This window comes from Lytechinus variegatus, chromosome 17 (genome assembly GCF_018143015.1).
Source record: "Lytechinus variegatus isolate NC3 chromosome 17, Lvar_3.0, whole genome shotgun sequence".
Taxonomy (NCBI): Eukaryota; Metazoa; Echinodermata; class Echinoidea; order Temnopleuroida; family Toxopneustidae; genus Lytechinus; species Lytechinus variegatus.
Window position 1 is genome coordinate 9,353,691 of NC_054756.1, and position 20,141 is coordinate 9,373,831.

Sequence of the window (20,141 nt, forward strand, 5' to 3'; positions counted from 1 at the left end):
TTTTCTAGCAGAATGCCTCCAGCCCTTCAAACAATCACTTGCCATTGGGTGACCCGTAAACTTTCAATCTTACCTTTCTCGTTTGATCGACCTTTGCTCCTTGTGATATTAAGTACTTCAGCATATTATAATGACCGTTCTGAGCTGCGATGAAAAGAGGGGTAGCTCCGTCCTATAGGCAAGATAACAACAACAAACATATCAACGTGGTTTTGATTAAAGAACATCAGCAGAAAAAATATACATCCAATTAAATAAAAAGACATACGTATTATTCGTCTCAAAATATGTTACAGTGAGCCTGTGATTGAGGCATTCTGGGGACTACCTCAATCAATGGCTTGAATTGGGATACCATAAATACTTCATATTGTTTTTTTAAATTTTATTGGAGAACATCTATCAAATTAATCTGTGCCCCCCACACAACGGGGAAAATGACTGCATTAATGAATATATAAAGGTAAATGGGGGGAAAAATAAACCGAGTTATACCCTAATTATTCATTTTACCAACGTATACACTGCATTAGAATCTAAGGAGAGAATCCTGCACAATGCCACTTTCGAGTCCCAAAACTTTAATTCACCATACCGTCATTGTTCTATGTATTTCAGCTCCCCGTGCTACGAGTTCCTTGACGACATCGAGATGATTGCACTGGCATGCGACAAACAACGGTGTTCCACCATCCTGGAATAGAAAATATTTAAAACAGCATGAAAAACACGGCTGAAGATGACAAGATGAGTGACCGTCACCTACTATGATTTCCGAAAAGTGATCGAATTTTAAAAATAACAATGAAATAAAAAAAATGGATGAGAATAACAGTTTTTGGTCCTATTATCCTGTATTTCAGTTATAAAAATGATTTCACCTAAGTTTGTCTTTAAACCTGCTATCAAGATACACAGGTGCCAAATAAACCCGATGGCAACAGAAGGATCGAACGATGGATGTAAAAATGGTTCCATGATTTCCAAGGCCATTGAACAGAACAATTGAAGAGAAAATGTGGTATTCCGCCAATGGTTCTTGGTGTCTGTTTAACCATAACAAAGCCTGATATCTTTTAACTATTAAAAGACTTTTAATGTAACCATACGCAGTTTAAATCTACCAAAAAAATGTCGGCTAGCAATTACTTAAACACGTGAAAAAAATATGAAGTTATATTATTGGTGCTGATTTTTCCCCTGATTGCTAAGAAAGCATGAATGCTTGTAAGCATGTCAATGAGCAACTTCAACTTCCTTTTTAACTACCAGGAGAGAGTTAATGATTCTTCTTCTTTGACTATCATTCACAGAACTGCCTTTTGCACGACATCTTGCCAGCACTTGGCACATTGCACAGCCTTCATGGGCTTTTTTGCAGCCATTACGTAGTTTTGTCTACATTCCTCATTGAGGTTTGGGCACTGGAAGGAGTATAAAACGGGTGTGTAAAATTGCAAAATCACATAGCTCTTTCTTGCTCTCGTCATTATACATATACACCACCTCTTCATACTAGATTTGCATCTGCCCTCATCAAGGCTAAGAATATTACCAAATCGAAACTATTCTCCACTATTGTTGTGATCTTCCATCGCCAAAACAACATTAAGTAGCCAGGGAACATTCTTAATAAATAGCCAAAATAGTAATTTAGTTCTCCAAGGCAGATCGTCATACATGTTTTGATGTCATTAATATGTACCTCGCTTGGTAAGTCGATCTGTGCTCCCTGCTCTATGAGTTCTTTAACAATCTCTAAGAAACCTCCCTGTGCCGCGAAGAAGAGAGCTGTGGTCCCGGTCTGGAAGGTACAAAAACAAAATAAACAGATGGTTTACCATAAGCATGTGATAATAATACGTAATGATCTTTAGTATATTTCTTCTACAGTCAGCACTGAGAAACTACATAAATGTAGCAGTTGAACCAATGTATTACAATTAGGGCCTTCAAGATAAATACAAACTGTTCCGATAACAATTTAAACGCCCTGCTTCATGGTATCTCTTCATGTTATTGGCAATTTGTCGCATCGCAGTACACTGGTGACATTCATGCACTTCGACAACTGTACATATTATAATGATTAACTTGGAAAGAACGAAAACTAAATTGGGAGTAAAAAGTAAAAAAAAAAGATTGCCCAGCATCAAGACATGGAAGAGAGACATGGTCTGGTAATTCCCATTAAAATGCATATTTATACCTTCTCTCATGATCTGTATTCTATATAAATCTACCGAAACATAGACAAAAAATGGGTAGATGTGTAAATCAACCGGACAAATGGCGAATTAATATTGTCAAAAAAGTTACATCTTTATACGTACTAAATAGGTGTTGAGTACGTGCAACTTCTCTGTTTTCTTCGGTTAACACAGAACAACAATATTCATTTTTCATGATAGTATCTTCGAAACTTTGAATACCAACCGAAGGGAAAAATAGACAATTAGAAATTACAGATTCCTGAAGAAACGGACATCCTTACCGCGTGTCACAGTTTATGGAAGTCCCCTTTTGAAAGTTCACACAGGGGCAGCGTAACATATTTACGTTTGGGGGGACAAATTTAAAAAAAGGCACTAATATATCAAAATTGGCATTTTGGTGTAAACAGATATTTTCACCATGACATTATTATCGGCATGAAATAGTTGTGTGTTTTGTAGTAATTAACTTGAGCAAAGCCTTTTTGAAGTGATTTCTGATTGATGAAAAATATATTTAGGCTTTATTTCTTCCGCGGGCGAGCGTAGCGAGCAAATGGTTTGAAAAAATATGAACTCTGAAGTCGTGAAACTCGCTTTCTGGTTAATTACTGCGCTATATTTAAACGGGTATCTTCGCGAAATGTTGCGAGCGTGAATCTCAAGTTCAAACATTTCATTTAATAAGTCATGAAAAGAAACCATTCGAAGCAGTTTTTATTATGAAAAATGTGTGTATCTAACTAAAGAATTCACGCGAGCAATGAATTTTGATATACTGACTAGAAAATGAACCTGATAAGGACTGCATTTAGTGACTGATTGATAGGATAAATAACTCACAAATCGAATAATGCGAGCGCGAGCTGAAGATATTCTAACCTGAAACCTGGACATTCTTCGCACTTTTTTTTAACGAAGAACAACATGAGTACCTTATTAAACAATAATTGATGCGAAAGCAGAAAGCGAGCCCCAAAATTGTGATATCCCAACCTGAAAATTGAACATTCTCAGCATTTGTATAACCTAGGACAGAATGAGTACCTTGATAGACAATAATTGCGCGAAACGCGAGCCAACAGATTTGTGCTTTTCTAACCTAAAATGTATTAATGTTTTCTTAAAAAGGGTATTTCATTTTGAAAAAAAAGGGCAAGTGCCCCTCTGCTTCCGCCGCCCCTGTGTTCACATAGTCTTGTGGTATGATATTTCTTTAAAAGCCTTTTATTTTTCATTCTTACAGTTACTTTTGGCCAAAGTACAACATTCTGTTTTTCTCATACTGGTATAATACTAGTAAACAGATCAAATTAATACAATTGTTGGGTATACGTACTGTTCTCCTTTCGTTGGGGTCAGCACCCTCATTTATAAGCTCCTTCACACACTCCAGGTGGTCATTGGCAGCCGCCAAGATCAAAGGAGTAGTCCCATCCTAAAGACGAGAGAGGGAGATAATTTATCATCGTGGTTTTACATTTTCAGATAAAGATCACTCAAAATTTTAACATTTATTGTTTAAAAATTTTACCCGAAATTCAATGCAAAAGTTGCCCAACCGGAGCCGTTAAGCATTATGGAAATTTATGACATCACAGCCATGGCGTCATTGAGGAGGTATTTGAATTATTAAAATTCTGGAACGATTACATATTGAAATACATGAATCATTTAATAGGTTCCCAAACCATGTTTTATCAAACAAGGCCAACAGTCATGCTAGTAGTTGGAATAAAAATGGGAAGAAATATACTTTTAGAGGTAAGATTAAAGACGAAGCATTTGGCCTATGACAGGGTACAACTAGAAATATTTACAGTGAAATTATCATTCCATCTGGTTGTTATTGCTGTTAGCAAACCCCCAAAATATGGAAATTATTTTAGCGTGGAGGGAAATTATGTCATATGTTATCACTTATGGATAATTATCAACATATCTTGAACATGATAGTGAGTGGTAATGATAAAGTAGCCTCACTCCTCATGTTTCAACATTAGCTGGAAATTGTCTGAAGACCTGTAGACGTGCCATCTGGATTCAGTAAGTACTTCCATCATAATTCACCATATCTCTTCTTTATATTACTTAAGAAAGAATGGAGACTTGGTTTCAATGCTTGCTTTTGCATATAATTGTCTCATCTACAATCATCACAAAAATGGTTCATATTGTCGCGCACTCCAACAGTCAACGGATTTGTTTTGTAAGCCTACATTATTATAAGCGTCCATCATACCCCGCAGTGTCCCATCATTCTAGATACATGTCTTCTCATACTGTTTAGTGTACCAATTGAATATTCAGTATGCGTGACATGTCTTCGACAAAATGAAGCATCACAGACAGTCAAGCGAATGACACATCACCATGACTCGAATGATCATCATTATCATCACGTGATTCATTCCTGTCTATGTGTGTAGGTGATGATGACAAACTCATCAGCTACATTCCCACATAATATCATTGGCGCACATTCCAACACGCTCGTCGCTTCCTCTACTATATCTATAAGACACACACACACCCAAACACATTGTGCATGTTGGGAAGACATTATTGCCTCCAAAGAGTGGGGCCTGGAAAAGGTGGTACGAGGGGTCAACGGGTTACACCATGCAACACGCATGATGCTGGTGAGATAACGGCATTTACCGTTATTCAGTCAACAAAACATGTATAGCCATAGATGGAGCCCGGTGAAAACATTCGCACATCCAGTTGACAAAACATGAATGAATAAAGCCATAATTAAGTTCTGTGAAAAAAAATCTCACTTCGCGAAATTATATATCTCCAGATTGCTAGAATTTTGCCCTTGCACGCGTTGTGCAATTGTGCAAAGACTTTTGTAATAGCAAAACAAAAACCTGATTTATATAGCGTTTTGGGGCAGTACTTTAAAGTAAGATTTGCCATCGCATTCACTCAGATGGTATTTCGAAGACAGTTATCTAAATAAAGTAAAGAATAAATAACTGGTAGGCCTACTTCTTTAGTACAGGAAATTCTGTAATGGAAAAACTACCCACTAATTAATTCTGGTCATATTGATAATTGCATTAGTAGAAATACTACTACTACTGCTACTACTACTACTACTACTACTACTCCTACTACTACTATACTACTCCTACTACTACTATACTACTCCTACTACTTCTACTACTACTACTACTACTACTCCTACTACTTCTACTACTACTACTACTACTACTACTCCTACTACTTCTACTACCACTACTACTACCATGACTACTACTACTACTACTACTACTACTATTACTACTACTTCTATCGGTACTGCTGCTATTACTATTATTCTTAATGCCAAACATTATTGCATCATGGCACAATCACATCACATTTCATATACACACGCACACAGTCAAACCCACATACACAATGCATTTATACAAACACAGAAACGCCTGTTTTTAATGGATACGACCAATGCAGTCGGGCAATGGAATCTCCGTTGTATTATGTAATAAAACATATCCCAGAATATATACAATTAAATCAGAAAAATATATGCCCAGAATGAAACAAAAATAATTTGGCGTTCAAGAGAAGAATGGACTACAATTTTGCCGAATTCTGGGTTCAATCATGAGAATACCCCCTATTAGCGCTGACAAATAGTTTCATATCTGGGTGAGATAGCACCCGCCAACTGCGTATATCATAGGTTAATGACCATATATCTGTCACGATCAGAAGGCTAGTCAAATAACTCGAGTACGGTGACTCACTTCAATTTGAATACGAGATGGTGATCAACACACACCATAGTTACTTTACATATGCTTCAATACGACGCAGGTATGATCTTTCCATGCTTTTCGTAACGCATCGGACCTTTATAGAATTTCTACCCATGAAACAAGGTTGAGAATTCATAAGTTAGGATAAGTGTTAGGTGAAAGAAATATAAAGGGGTGGGGAGAAGGAGAAGTAAAAAATATAGAGTAGAAAGAGATACGGGGGGGGGGGTACAAGAAAATGCTTGTTTGTGATGGAGCTAAACATGGCCTTCATTGTATTCATAGCGTTCGACGTCGAATTGTTCACAGTTGTCCAAAACCCTTTACTGAAGATGTTGTGCTGGAGGGATATCAGCTGTAAAACGTTTCAAAACACCTTGAAAATTTGGTGAGGTACGGCACACAAACGGAATCCGACATTGCTTTATTGAGACATAATAAAAAGAAATCTTAAGAAAGTAACATTTACACCAGAAAACAATCTAACTGTAACCAGTATAATGAGTATTTTCCGTCCGCATACATCTTATCTCCCCTCCCATGTGTCTCTCCATTTCAAGGCAACAAATATGCTTGTATTTGTTGAATATGATAAGCAGACCATACCAACTCAACTGTATTTTTAATGGCGTAATCTGCGGAGATAATTACCTCATCAGCGACGCCAATTTTGACCCTTATCAGAACATAAGCCTAGTGAGTGGGAAGATGATGAAGATGACCTTTAAGGTTGATGAAGATGAAGATCGCATCGCCATCTTACGAGTCCCTTGGGTTTGTTGTTATTAATTGATATAGAGAATGACAAATAATTATCTTCCCCCTGATGTATTAACAATATAATATTGCAATATTGCATGTACATTGTAATAAAAATAAATACTTAATAAATAATAAAAAAAAAACAATCCTGCAGCAGAGTCTCGAGAACACATGTAATTGTATTGCTCTGTGTAAAATTTCACGCATTTCTGTAAAACATCAGAAACTTTGTATATGTTTAAGGCAAAAATTTGGTATTTTCTTTTCCTTAATTTTTCTTATGTAAATGTTCTATTTTTTAAACAATGTATTAATATCTGTTCTATTGCAGAGACTCGTAGCTAAGATGAACTTTATATAGCTAGTGCTGTTGTTACTACTACTACTATTACTACGACTTCTACTTGTACCCCTACTTCTACTAAAATGAAGAGCACCATTTTTTTTTAGGTTGTTAACAAAACCAATTTTCAAAATAAGTAATTTATTACAAATACAACTCGCCTACTAATAGGCAACTATCCTACTACCTTTTGCTTATTTTCTTAATATTTTACTAATGCTACTGGAATCTAGATATTCACTGCTGTCTTTTTCACATTAGATGTACTATTACGACGAACACAACTAGAACCAATTTAAAATATTTTTTCAAGAACATCACGCATATCGCATATAATTACACTTTATGTTGGTAGAAACTTATTATTCAGCAATTGGGTTTAGATATTTGACCCCATTTCAACATGACAATTTTGAAAAGCCACCCGCCCCCCCCCCACACACATTTTAGAAATTTCACAAGAAACACATCGAATTGTACATGTCCCAAATATCCCGGGCGTGAGTAGGAATACACATCTGGCCATTTCAATTAATAGACCCGTCTACTGGGGATGGATGTTAATTGCCAGTTCGTTATTGATTTAATTATATCGCCGGTGCTGGTGGAAATACATGAGTTTTCGTATTGTGACCCGCCCAATAGCCTACTTCACATCTTCACATTTTAAATAGACATTAACGCCGTTTGAAATACACGATTTTGTTCTGCATATTTCATCGTTAGGGATAGTCCCGGTTTAAGAATTCCCCTCTAGAGAGAAAAGTGGGCGATGGAAGAATCTAATATAATTCATGTTCTCATATCTTGTCAGCATCCATTGAAAAATCATGAAGTACATCCAATTCACTTTATTTCACCTCCTTCAATTGCATAACTATTTTTTGTACTTATTCTTCCTCTTTATTCTTCCAAGACATTCAAACAATCACAACAAAAATAACAATGATAATGATGATGATGATAATATTCATGTGATTAATAATATCAATGATAATGATGATGAACTAATATAAAAACAAATAATAACATTTATAAATGTTATGGACAATATGACAAAAAAGAAAATCATTTTCCTTTTAAATGGCATTGTGCATAAATGAATAAATTGAAAAAACATACATGAATTAAAAAATGATAACATGAAATGATACACAAAAAATAGAATAAAGATAATTGATAAAATATTTTTACAAGAATATAACAACAAATAATATCAAAATGTACTTAGTACTGACCTAATAGTTACACATTTTACCTGGAAATTATATGCTAGTACGACCAGTATGCACCTGACTCTAGATACTTTCTGTATATAATCAGACAGCAATGAGGCATCACTAATCAGATCACTGGGGGCCAATTACCCTCTACTATCGGCCCACATTGTGATGCGTGACCCAATTCAACGACCCCCAACGTATTTTGATTTCCTTCCTTCAACGTGCCATGTCTCTAGTTTATTACATGTATATAGCCTGTTTGGTAGATATCAGATCTTCGCAAGACAATGGTGCAATTTTTCACATTCGTCGAATTTAATTATCATGTATATTAATGTTACATCGCGATAATAACGGTAACCATATGCACGTAAAATTTGCCAGTGCAAACGGTGGAGAAGTAAGATCGATATTAAACATTAACATTTCAAAGTAACACTTGCAATTGTCATCCATGGAGCAATTGCTTAGCACACAATAATAAGACAGCAATAACATCGCCAAAAAATAATAATATAGCATGCTACTGTAATGTTCTAAATGAATGATCATTGTAGCATTATAGTATTTGAATGTTTCTAATAATTCATCGTGTTTTACTCTGACATGGAATTACCATGTCGGTGCAATAGCAGCACCTTGCTTTTAGAATTATATTTAAATAAGAAGCACTTAGGAGTGCAATAAAGCATGGATGTACAGGAAAGAATACATCGAGTGTGTGCCAAAAGAAACCAACTCAGCCAACTCGAATTTAATATGAAAACTACAAAATTTACATTTATAACGTGTGAGCAAGCCCCTTACTAAAAATAGGCTGAGCAAATTTATTGCGGATCGTCAAGTGATATCAACCAGGAGAGGATAAAACAGTAGTGGCAATAAAAGCCCCACTTTATTCGTTTTCATCACAACCCCCGTGCTATATCCACCACTCTCTCATGCTACATGTATATGTAATGTATATTTCTCTTCCTCTCTCTATCTTTGTATCGTCTTTCATCTGTTTCGTTTGGATCCCTTCCCCAATCAAACGTCCACTATTACACTCCTTGTTTACCTTTGCCTAAAAAGAAAAAAAACCTCCACACCAACAAACAACTCTATTTGACTACGGTGGCAATGCATGGCTACCCATCTCCTGCTTTATCCTTCCCTCCTTCCTTCCTTACTCCTATCGTTTACTTAACACGGAGTCAATAATGAAATTACTTTGTCTGGAAGTCAGTATCGTTTCCCAGACACATCCATTACTTGAAGGAATCTGGCATTTAGACACAGGGAGGGCCATGCATCATCCTGTATATCTGTTGAATATGATCATATCCCTTTTAGGCATCTTTACGTCTCTCTTTTAAAATCATACCACGACGTTCCTTATCACATTGCTGTATTATTCTGCTTATCGACATTATATTTCTTTCTTTCTCGTTTTCTTTTATCTATCTACTTTTTTGTCATATCGATGCATGTATGTATGTATGTAGGTATGTATGTGTGTATGTATGTATGTATGCGTGCGTGTATGTATGTAAGTATGTGTGTATGTATCTATCTATGTATCTATCTATGTATCTATCTATCTATATTCCTCGATGTGTGAGTGTGTGTGTGTGGGAGGGTTGGCAGAGGGGGAAGGGTGTGTGTATATTTCCCTCTATGTTGATGTAAGTACATCTCTCCTTTCCTCATTCAGAGTTAAAATCTATCACATCTATGATTTGAAATACCATGACAATAAATGGTTGTTTACGATTACGATATTATAATTAATACGATCTTCTAAATGGTATGGTCTTCGACCACTAGTTTTCCCCTTCCCAAATTTATTCATTGTCCTTTTAGCTCTCATTTCATCTTCCATTTTGCCGGATTTGATAAATCTGGAGTTATTGAAAGGAATCGAACAGAATGGCCCAGAAACACTTTATCCGTAATTGGACAGCTATCACTTAAATTGCTGCTAGGCGCCACTGAAATGGCATCAGGAGTTTCATTTTCTTTTTATTTACTACAAAAATCATACATACAATGTAAAAAAAAATATTGTTATTCCGTTCAAAAAATAAGCGAACGGAACCGTGGCGTTTGAAAGATTCGTTGTTAAAAAAAATCTAAATGAAAACCAACAACCACAGCATTGCCTTTGTGGATATAAATACAATAACATGATCAAATTACAAATATTCTATGTGACATTGTATCAACGACAAGTCATGTTTTCGTAATCACATTGATGACGTTAATATTATTCTTGCTAATTTCATTTCAAATGATACAACCCCAATAATAATTCAACAAAAATGTTGCCTGCATACTCTATTTTACATACATCTATTAACTTAAATTCATGAAAAATCATTGTGTTCATAAATTCTTCTTAGCAAAACTTTAAAAAATGATTCGAATATTATCGGGTTTCTTTTGATAACCGCATTTTGTCACGCAGCCTTATTTTCCACAACATGCGAGTATTTCACATCTACTCTAGATCTTATTTCCGGCCGTGACAAAATGCTGTCTACCTTCACGCCTTGCTACTATTGCCGTAAAGGGAAGTCTATACGTAATGATTGTTGATATTAGCGCTTATTTTCGCTACGTTACACCTAACATGCCTAATACGTGATGTTAGGGTGTGGCACATGACTCCTGTCATCAATTTTATTTTCTGTTCACTGCTTACTTGATGGACCGTTTTCGCTTCTATAATAGCAAACAAATAAATTTGAGACTTTGAGTATTACATTTGAGAAGCCAAGACTACTTCCCTGTCCTTATTGATGATTTAACAAACGCCCCCGATTAACAGGTACATAACTTTGTATGTTCATGATGGAAATAATGATAATAAAGTGAATGGTGTTTCCTTTACCAGGGACAACTTTACCTCTCCCCAGCCGCTTCCCAAGCAAACCAATAATCACTACACTGTTAAAAAACCCTGATTTTACAGAAAAAGCAAGATTTTGCACAAAGCAATAACAGAATCATTCTGTAAATTCATAAGACAGGAATCTTTCTACAATTGAACAGAACAGGTCTGTTTAAAAAGGGGGAAATTGTGTTTTATTTTTGTAAGGCTCCATACACCAAATACCAATTTTCCTGTAATTTTATATGATATAATGTAAGATTATGCAATCTGGTAAGATTACAGGTGTTCTTGAGACTCTGCTGCAGGAACTTCTTTTATTTTAAGGATATATTTTTAACAGTGTATCTATTCCCCTGTTTTTTTAATTCAGTGACACAGACAGAAATCGAAGCAAGTCTTCTCTTTCATGAGGAATACGTTCTGTCGATTCTTCCACTTTACTTGTTGAAATAGTTTCAACACTACGTAAAGTCATAAATAAATTGGGGGTACATGTATGAATTGTTCAAGTTCATCATTTTGAAAATGAGAGTAGAGTAAACAGAATAGACAAGAAGTCAAATATGTCAAAGGATACAATATAGTAAATGGGTGGAATATCCTTGGATTAGGTGAAAATCGAAATAAAACATGAGATGTAGTACAGATAAACATGTAAAAAAACGAGATAAAGAAAGGGAAAAGGTGGAGAGGCATGAAAGGTAAAGTAAGTAGGAGAAAAAGGGAGAGAGATGTAATAAAAAAAATTGATAAAAGGGAGGTGAAGGTGTGGGGAGAAATATTGATATAGAGGAAAGGAGAGAGATATAACCTATCCCCATTCAGAAGAGTATAGACAATTCTATTATCCATGGCATTTGCCAAGAATTTTATTCGGTCAATTCCACATAAGACGATTTCCTGACTTCGCTTTGGTGGCATCCGTGAAGATTCTAGACTTCAGGCTGGGAAATGCTATATTTATAGGATGATATGTATTGGGTGTCAAGGAAGACTTGCACAAATTAGTGTTCTGTTGTGTTCTTTTTTTCACCCGTTTCCAAATTGACCTGAATTAATATCTATTTAAAGGTAAAAACTATCTCGACCCCACCCCATCTCCCTTTCTCTTCTTCTCTTGGTATTTTGTTTCATGCTAATGAAACTATGATTTCTGTAACCTGCCGACTTTCACAATGAAACATGAACTTTTATTTTCTGTTTTCATTACGTACACTGCATTCCATGCAATCCAGCACTATTCATTTCGTGTGAAAGGCCACGACCACATTCATTCCAATAACATCAAATCATTATGATGTTACGAGAAAGGACCTGTCAAATAGCAGACTACCTATGGGCCTGTGTTACGTGCTCCTCTTGTTCAATCAATGAAGGTTGTCCTTTGCCACCCACGGAGGTGATGAAGGAAGGGTAATTAACGAGGGATGACAAGACAAACATTTTTTTTCACTCCCCAGGAGTGGTCGTCCAATAAATGAAATCGTTGTCATGGCAATTGCAATTGTCGATGTTGATCTAGGTATAGCTCCTTCCTTTTTCACGGCAGTATTTTAAGTCATCAATTACTGTTTAATTTCTAAGATACATGATACATTAAAAAAATCACTTAAATAATTTGTTGCTAAATAATGTATTCATTTCATCAAACGAATACATCATACATGGGAACACGAATGTCCAGGTCTATTTCCCTTTGCCGAAATCGTATAAAATGAAATTTTCACCGAAAATTTTCCTTTCATTTCCAAGACTGATAGAAAAACATACATACTTAGATACATACATAAAACGAAGAGAAGCAACACGACTTTAACACTGCTTCCCTTTTGGATTGCCAATATAAAGCGCGTGTCGGTTAACGTAGGCCTAATATCACATGATGCGCTGTGTATGTGTGCGTGTGGGCTTGTTTTGAGGGGTAGGTATAACTATACGCGTGTTCGTGTGTCGGGAAAGATTTTTGCGTTAATTAGTCGAACTGAAGGACAGGAAGAGGGAAACACTCCAAGGCAGATAAACGAAAAAGAATAAAAGAAGCTGAAGGACAGGACTTGGGATCCGCACGACTGTAAGTACCAAAAGATCCGCACCAAGAAACTGTCCACATACCTTCGATCTCGTGTCACCGGTGTGCAATCATCATAGTATTTATTCAGTCCGATCAGTCGTATTTGCATAGATACTTGACCGCGTGAGCGAAAGGTAATGCCCACGGGAGTAGGACGGAATTAAACAAACGAGAATGAGTAGGTCGAAGCAGAATCCAAGAAAATTAAACAATCACTGGAAGCGAGAATCTGCACCGGGAAAACAAACTTATTTGCATTCGAACAGTTACCCCCCCCCCTTTTCCCAGTCCACCCCAGGGGCGGATCCAGGATTTTGAAATAGGGGGGGGGGGCGCCAGCGGCGAGGGAGCGAAGCGACCGAGCGGGGGGAGGGTGTGGGAGGGGGGATACCCCCCTCCCACGGCAAGGACTTTTTCAAAAAATCATGTCCAAAAGTCGTATTTTGAGAGCACCCTTAGAATAAATGCACACTTAAATCACTGTAACTTCATGAATAAAAGACACATACTGACTCATTTAGGAGCTGGTTTCCAGTCACACACCGTATAAGCGGTCATTCAAAACATACATTTGGCAAAGGCTCTTCACTTGCTTGCATCGTGTGATTGAAACGTCAAATTTAAATGATACGAAACTGAGACTTGTAATCGATAAGTTCCGAATAATTCATTCTGTTTATTGTCATTTGTGTATTTACATTGTGTGTTTCAAACGAGAATTGTTTAGTCGTATGGCAACATGCATAAAATTTGGTTCTTTTTCCCCCAAATGCACAGTAAATTGTTACAAACTACAGAAAAAACGACATCATCTTCTGGTAATCAACATTTTCCCTCGTATTATTTTCAAATCATCTTCAATAATCCAGTCATTCTGCACAACCTCAAAGTAATATAATGCTTCTTAAGGGATTCTCATCATTTTTATTGTTTACGTTCAAAGTCTCTCATCGCGTTGCCATCTTAACTTATGACCAGCCAGAATGAAATTGTATTTATATTTATTTTAACATAAGATAATCAATTTTTACGAAGCACTTGTTAAAACTATACCACAAATAATTAAATAAGGTCAATGATAAAATGCTAGAAAATACATGTAAGGAGCTTTGATATCCAGTCCATAATTGTATAAGTTATAACTATCAGTGGCAGAAAATGTAAAATAAACCGAGGCTCGTCTTCGGTATACAGAGTTCAGAAGGCATTTTGTAAGCTTTTCATTTATGAAATTACAACTTGTTTAGACCATGAATTCATATAAGCTTCCAATTTGATGTTTTTTCTACATGTTGAATCAATGTATACTAGCTTTCCAACCAACAAAGTAAATGTTGTAAACTGTATTGATTGCCTTCTGTTGGGCAAAGCTATTCCTGCCAAGTTTGAGCTCAATCATGACTTTTATTTTTTTAAGATGAAAATATGGAAAGTTTATTTATGCAAGACAAACGAAGAACAGACGAAATAGTGGAATTTAATTACTCACACTATAATATATAAGGGATATACTTTTAAAGCTCTGCACTATATAGATCCCGTTTGCTGCCTGTGCAAGTCTCGAGGTTCTGTGGGCATAGCCACAAAATATTATATACGTTTTTCGTAGGTGCAATACTTCAGTAAATAATTTAATAACGAATATCACACCCAAATGTATTTCTATGACATGCATGATTAATTCAAGGAAGTTTTGCCGTACAATGCATTATCACGTAAGCGCGATTGGAGGAATGTTATGAGAATGTCCCGCTTTAGATTTAATACCGTATCCTCCCATTTTTTTTTCGATTTTGCTGGCAATTTTTTTAAAAAGATATATTGTAATCAGCAAACCTATAGATTATCAAACATTAAAAATGGGGTAAGGGGGGGGGGGTTAATGTCACAATTTCTACTTTTTAACAATACACAATGTGTCCTCGGGACGTTTTTCCCCAGCACGAAAGTATTTTTATTCTCCCCCAACCCCCACCCCCCCCCCGTCACATAAAATCTTCGCTCCTTACGCTGACATATAGCTGTCTATACACAGCAAACGCGGAGTGGGGTCGACTGGTGATTGAGAATATACAATTTTGCTCCTTGATAATTCGTTGGAATGATTGCTTCGGCGAAACTTAGTTGGGGCGCCCTGGATAATATGCCTCTGAATCTACCAGAAAGTGTAAAAGTTAGTTTACATTAAATACAAATAATTATGTCTGACCTATACATTTCAGTGAAAACGTACATGACCAAGGCAGAATGATAATGCTGCGCACGTGGCGCCCGATATAGGGCTTCATCTTTGAGTGAAGAATAATCTCGGGGATAGACATTATCATTCGCATCGTTGACACTTTCTCTCGCGATCTGTTACTTACAATTTACATGTATTTGCCATAAAGACGGACAAACGCATGTTACAAAAAACACAAAATTTCGGGAAAAAATGATATCCAATCCAACATCTTCACACTGGTCACTGCACTGCAACTCCCGATTACAAGTGGTGCAACTTTCCAACCAATCGACTTGCGCGCCCTGGAATTCCGGAATTTACATATTGCAATACAGAATGACAGAGGTGCATTTGTGCGAACACAAAGGCCATGAGCATAAGTTAAAATATAGTTTTGACTAGATCTAGCCCTTGAAATTGACTACATTGTACCAATCCAGTAAATATAACCATAAAAAAAAAAATCCGGCGAAAATAGGGGGGGCGCGCGCCCGGGGCGCCCCCCTCTGGATCCGCCACTGCACCCTCTTTTTTTCTCTCTCTCTTACAAAAGTGCCTCATTTGTATCATAGCAGTTGTTTAAGACTCTTGATGAAATGTAAAAATTTGCTCCTATTTACGCAATTGAACAACCAAAAGTTGTATGCATTAACTTCTTGTCCACACAAGGGAGAAATATGGAGAATATTCTCCTTAAAAAGGGTCCATAATACAAAAAAGGTGGCAGTCGTTGGGGGAAAAAGGGGTGGAGGCCTGTAGGATAAGACGATTGCAGTGCTTGCCAATAATTTATGCCGTCTTTATTAGACAATTGATTTCAGAAACATCCTTCGTAGAAATGAAAGGTCCTTGATATTACAACGGGGGGGGGGGGGAACTGTAACGTATTGGATCAGGATTACAAACCTCCATCCTAATAAAAACGTGGTATTATAGCTTCAATAGATGTAAAAAAAAAATTCTATATTCTAGATGTTGTTGGGGCTACACCAGCGGCATTACTCATTTCATATCTTTAGAAAGTATCTCTTTACAAAATGTATCACTAAATTAATGAGCATCTAGCCTGCAGCGGTTATCGGTCATATCATTACATGCACTGCGGCTGCTGCAAATTACCTGTAAGCTTGCGGGTATAATCGGTCACTATCTACTAAAGACGGTTAATGAATAGAGCGAACGCTCAGTGGATAGTGGAAACACGTGCAGCGTGGGGGAGCCAAGCCTCGAGGGAGCATGGTCTGATCTTGGGGTGATCTGTAGAAACCATTACTCTGATAGGGTTTTAACGTACGGTCACATCCTTCCAATGAAACGCAATATGGCAACTTGATTGATATTCATCTGCCTGTTTTGAAACCCAAGTGCCTCTTAAAAACTTGCAGTGCCGACAAGGTGCATGTGCAATATATTAATATTCCCGTGTTAGCCATGTGAATGCACATAAAATCTGATATAGGCTTAGTGCAAAGAGTAATCATTGTTATTACTTTCGAATGTACAGATGAATCAAATATAAGATGTTAATATTGATAATTTACAGCAAGGCATTCGTACACATCGTGCAAATATCAAAATCAACCAACTTCTATTTCGTGTTCCCAATGCAAGACTGGATTTCCCCAATTCATCTTGATTACGATAATGCAAGCTAGAACAGAACAAAAAAGAAGAAGAAATAAATAAGTAAATAACCGAGACATGTGCCTTCATTAGTTCCCATTTTCAGTATTTTTTTCACAGGCACAATGCTGACTCTCCAAAATCAAGCTATGATATGAGTCCGCTATCATGATCAAGCTCCATTCATTGCAGTGTTTCCATAAAGGTGATATCATGTCGAAAATACCTCGGGTTGGCACCATACCCCCCCCCCCCGCGCCACGCGGACTAAACTACACCCGAGAGCAGGAGTAGCTTACAAGGTAATGTGCTACTGCTCCGCGTCTACTCGCCTGACCTCATGATTTGTCATAGTAGAATGAGTATCCAGCAGGGAATCGGAAGTATGGCCTACTACCGTCTTGAAAAGGGAATATCTTCCCGTCTATGCTAGAAGATGCCAAGTAACGATAACGCTGAGACAGAACAAAGGGAAGAAGCAGATGAGAGAGAGAGCTAAGTCTGGGAAGGAGGGAAGTGAGAAGGAAGGGGGTGGATCGAGTGGAGGGGGGGGGGGTGCAGAGATGGCAAGAAAATAACCATGACACTAATAACGACAATGCAAAACATTCATCCCTGTCACTCATAAGAGCGAAATATGAATAAGCATTACAATACTGCTAATCCCATTAATTGTTCTTCTCTTATGACATTTCTAAAAGCAAAATTTTGAAAAAAGGCAAAGCGGTTTCCAGGCCGTAGTATCAGGTGATCAAGTACATGACAGCTACATTATTGGATGACAATGGAACATTTTCTTCCTTAATTACAAAATATACAAACATGAAATATCATACAATAATCAATGAGAATGAAAGTGTCCATCCCCCCCCCCCGAAAGTAAAACTAGTACTTCTTGTATCCATCAATTGGGTTTAACCCCCAAAGCCGGCCCCAGAAAACTAGCGAACAAGTTGAAAATGGTGATCCAGATGTCATTGGCACGCATGAAGGGAAATTGGCAGGAGACAGTGTAGCCCCATTGCCAAATGAAAAAAATATACATCAGAACACTCTGCGATGAAATGATTGGGGAGTGGGTGGATTGGTGTTTGCTAGTAGTTTTTTCCCCTTGTGGATTTCCTACATATGCATATCAAACGATGTGGGCCTCTTTAATTTCGAGCTGCGATGGGAGATGCGACGCAGATAAACGGAGAATGGTATAACTACCATATTGGCATATAGTATATTTCTATGAATAATATATCATCATCATCACTGTTGATCAAGAGAATCATGATGATGTATATGAACAGCATTTGTATTGCGTCATCTTTGAATTTAAACAAATCAAATGCGCCGGTATGAAATGTATATTAACATGTATATACATATTTTCTCTATGAATCCTCTTTTTTAAATGCAAAAAACAGGCAAGCATACCCGACCCCCATACAATCCCGTTTTCGTCACCTCGTTTTTTTTTCTTACTTTTAAATTCCCTCTAATACTCTAATACACATCTCATCTCTCTATCTGTATCTCTCTATCTATCTATCTATCTATCTATCTACCTATCTACATGTATCTATCTCCCTTTCCTCACTTTCTTTGACTTGATCCCCACACCATCCCTCCCGCTTTCTCTCTTTTGGAAACAAAACTGTATCATTCATATTATCAGGTCTTACTAAAATCGTATACATTCTATAAGTGTTTTGTCGTAAGCGTCCCCACGGATGTTAGAATGTGACAAGAAGTGTCATCATTATGCACGCTTGTTTACCGGTTCATCTGGTAATCCTATACGTCCATAGGGCATGCGTGTACATCGCTTCCATTCGATCATATAATGACGCAGTCAGACCGATGAAACCGGCTCCAAATGGGGCCAACATGTCACTGAAAAACGTAACGTAATATTGATCGGACTGGAGTCGTTTTTCGCTTATGTGACTGCGACTTAAGCTTTCCGTCATAGACGGAAGGGCCGTGAAATTGGTAATTTAGATTAATCTGTTGGTATAATTATTGATAATTTCATAATTATGAATATCATTAATGTCAAAATAATATTATGATTATCATTATTATTGGTATTATCATTATTATCACTACTATTATTAATATCATCATCATTATTGTGATAAATATTACGCTCATACAAATATGAAAGTGAAAACGAGAAAAGAGTATAAGTTTTGATATCTCAGAAATACAATGTAGCTTAAAAGGCGGTTGATCGATGTATTTGTTTATGAATGCTTATTTATTATCCGCTAAAGAACAATGGCTTCATGAGTTCATTTTTATTGACGCCACATGCATTCAGCGCATGACCAAAACCATTGCACACATGCTTCTGTCGAACAAAAACCCTCACTATATACCATTGAGAAAAAGGGAATTTATTGATGGGCTGTTCTCGTGTGACTTCATATGAATCAAAGCTTGAGAAATTCATACATCACTTTTCTGTGAATGACTGTCGTCCAAACCTCTGTCCGTTTCTTTCTTTTTTTTTTTAAATAAAGCACAGATGATCCCGGGTGAACTTTACCTATAAAGGAGTAGATTATAATATGGGAGGCCATCCCATGATATGGTATGGCCAGAATTGCAGCACACAATCACCATGATCACTGAGTCTATGGGTATGCAATTATTGCAATATCGATTGTAGTGTAATGAGTCGAAATAATGAGGGGACTTTGTGATGTACGAGGGGGGTCCTCAATTGTCGAGCACATTTTTTAGCCCCCCCCCCCCGTACGTACGCCAATCATTATCTGAAACAGTGAAATTTCAAATGGTAGAAGAAAAAAAGATAGCAGCTGGTTAATATGCAATGCGGTCAACTAACAGGTTTCAATTTGATAAATTTAGAGGCGATGGAGATAAAAGGAAAAGGAATCAGTGATTGAATTTGGGAAGAACCCGACCATGTAATTATCTTGCGCTTTCCATCTGCTTATTCTTTACCCAATCGTGGGCACGGTATTACTGGGCGCAAATGCATTGCAGCCCGTGAATAAAGAAAGTTTATTTC

The 20,141-nt window shown here is 36.9% G+C and overlaps 1 protein-coding gene across 2 annotated transcripts in view; it reads right to left on the minus strand.

Annotated features, from left to right (window-relative positions):
- The window catches only part of LOC121430632 (ankyrin repeat domain-containing protein 29-like), a 33,322-nt gene that overhangs the window by 7,307 nt on the left and 5,874 nt on the right, over positions 1–20,141 (minus strand). For both annotated transcript variants that reach the window (XM_041627949.1, XM_041627948.1), the window contains exons 3-6: positions 3,553–3,651; positions 1,706–1,804; positions 596–694; positions 74–172 (exon numbers count right to left, since the gene is read on the minus strand). In XM_041627949.1, coding sequence (XP_041483883.1) covers positions 74–172; positions 596–694; positions 1,706–1,804; positions 3,553–3,651 — 396 coding nt within the window. The remainder of the gene's footprint in view (positions 1–73; positions 173–595; positions 695–1,705; positions 1,805–3,552; positions 3,652–20,141) is intronic.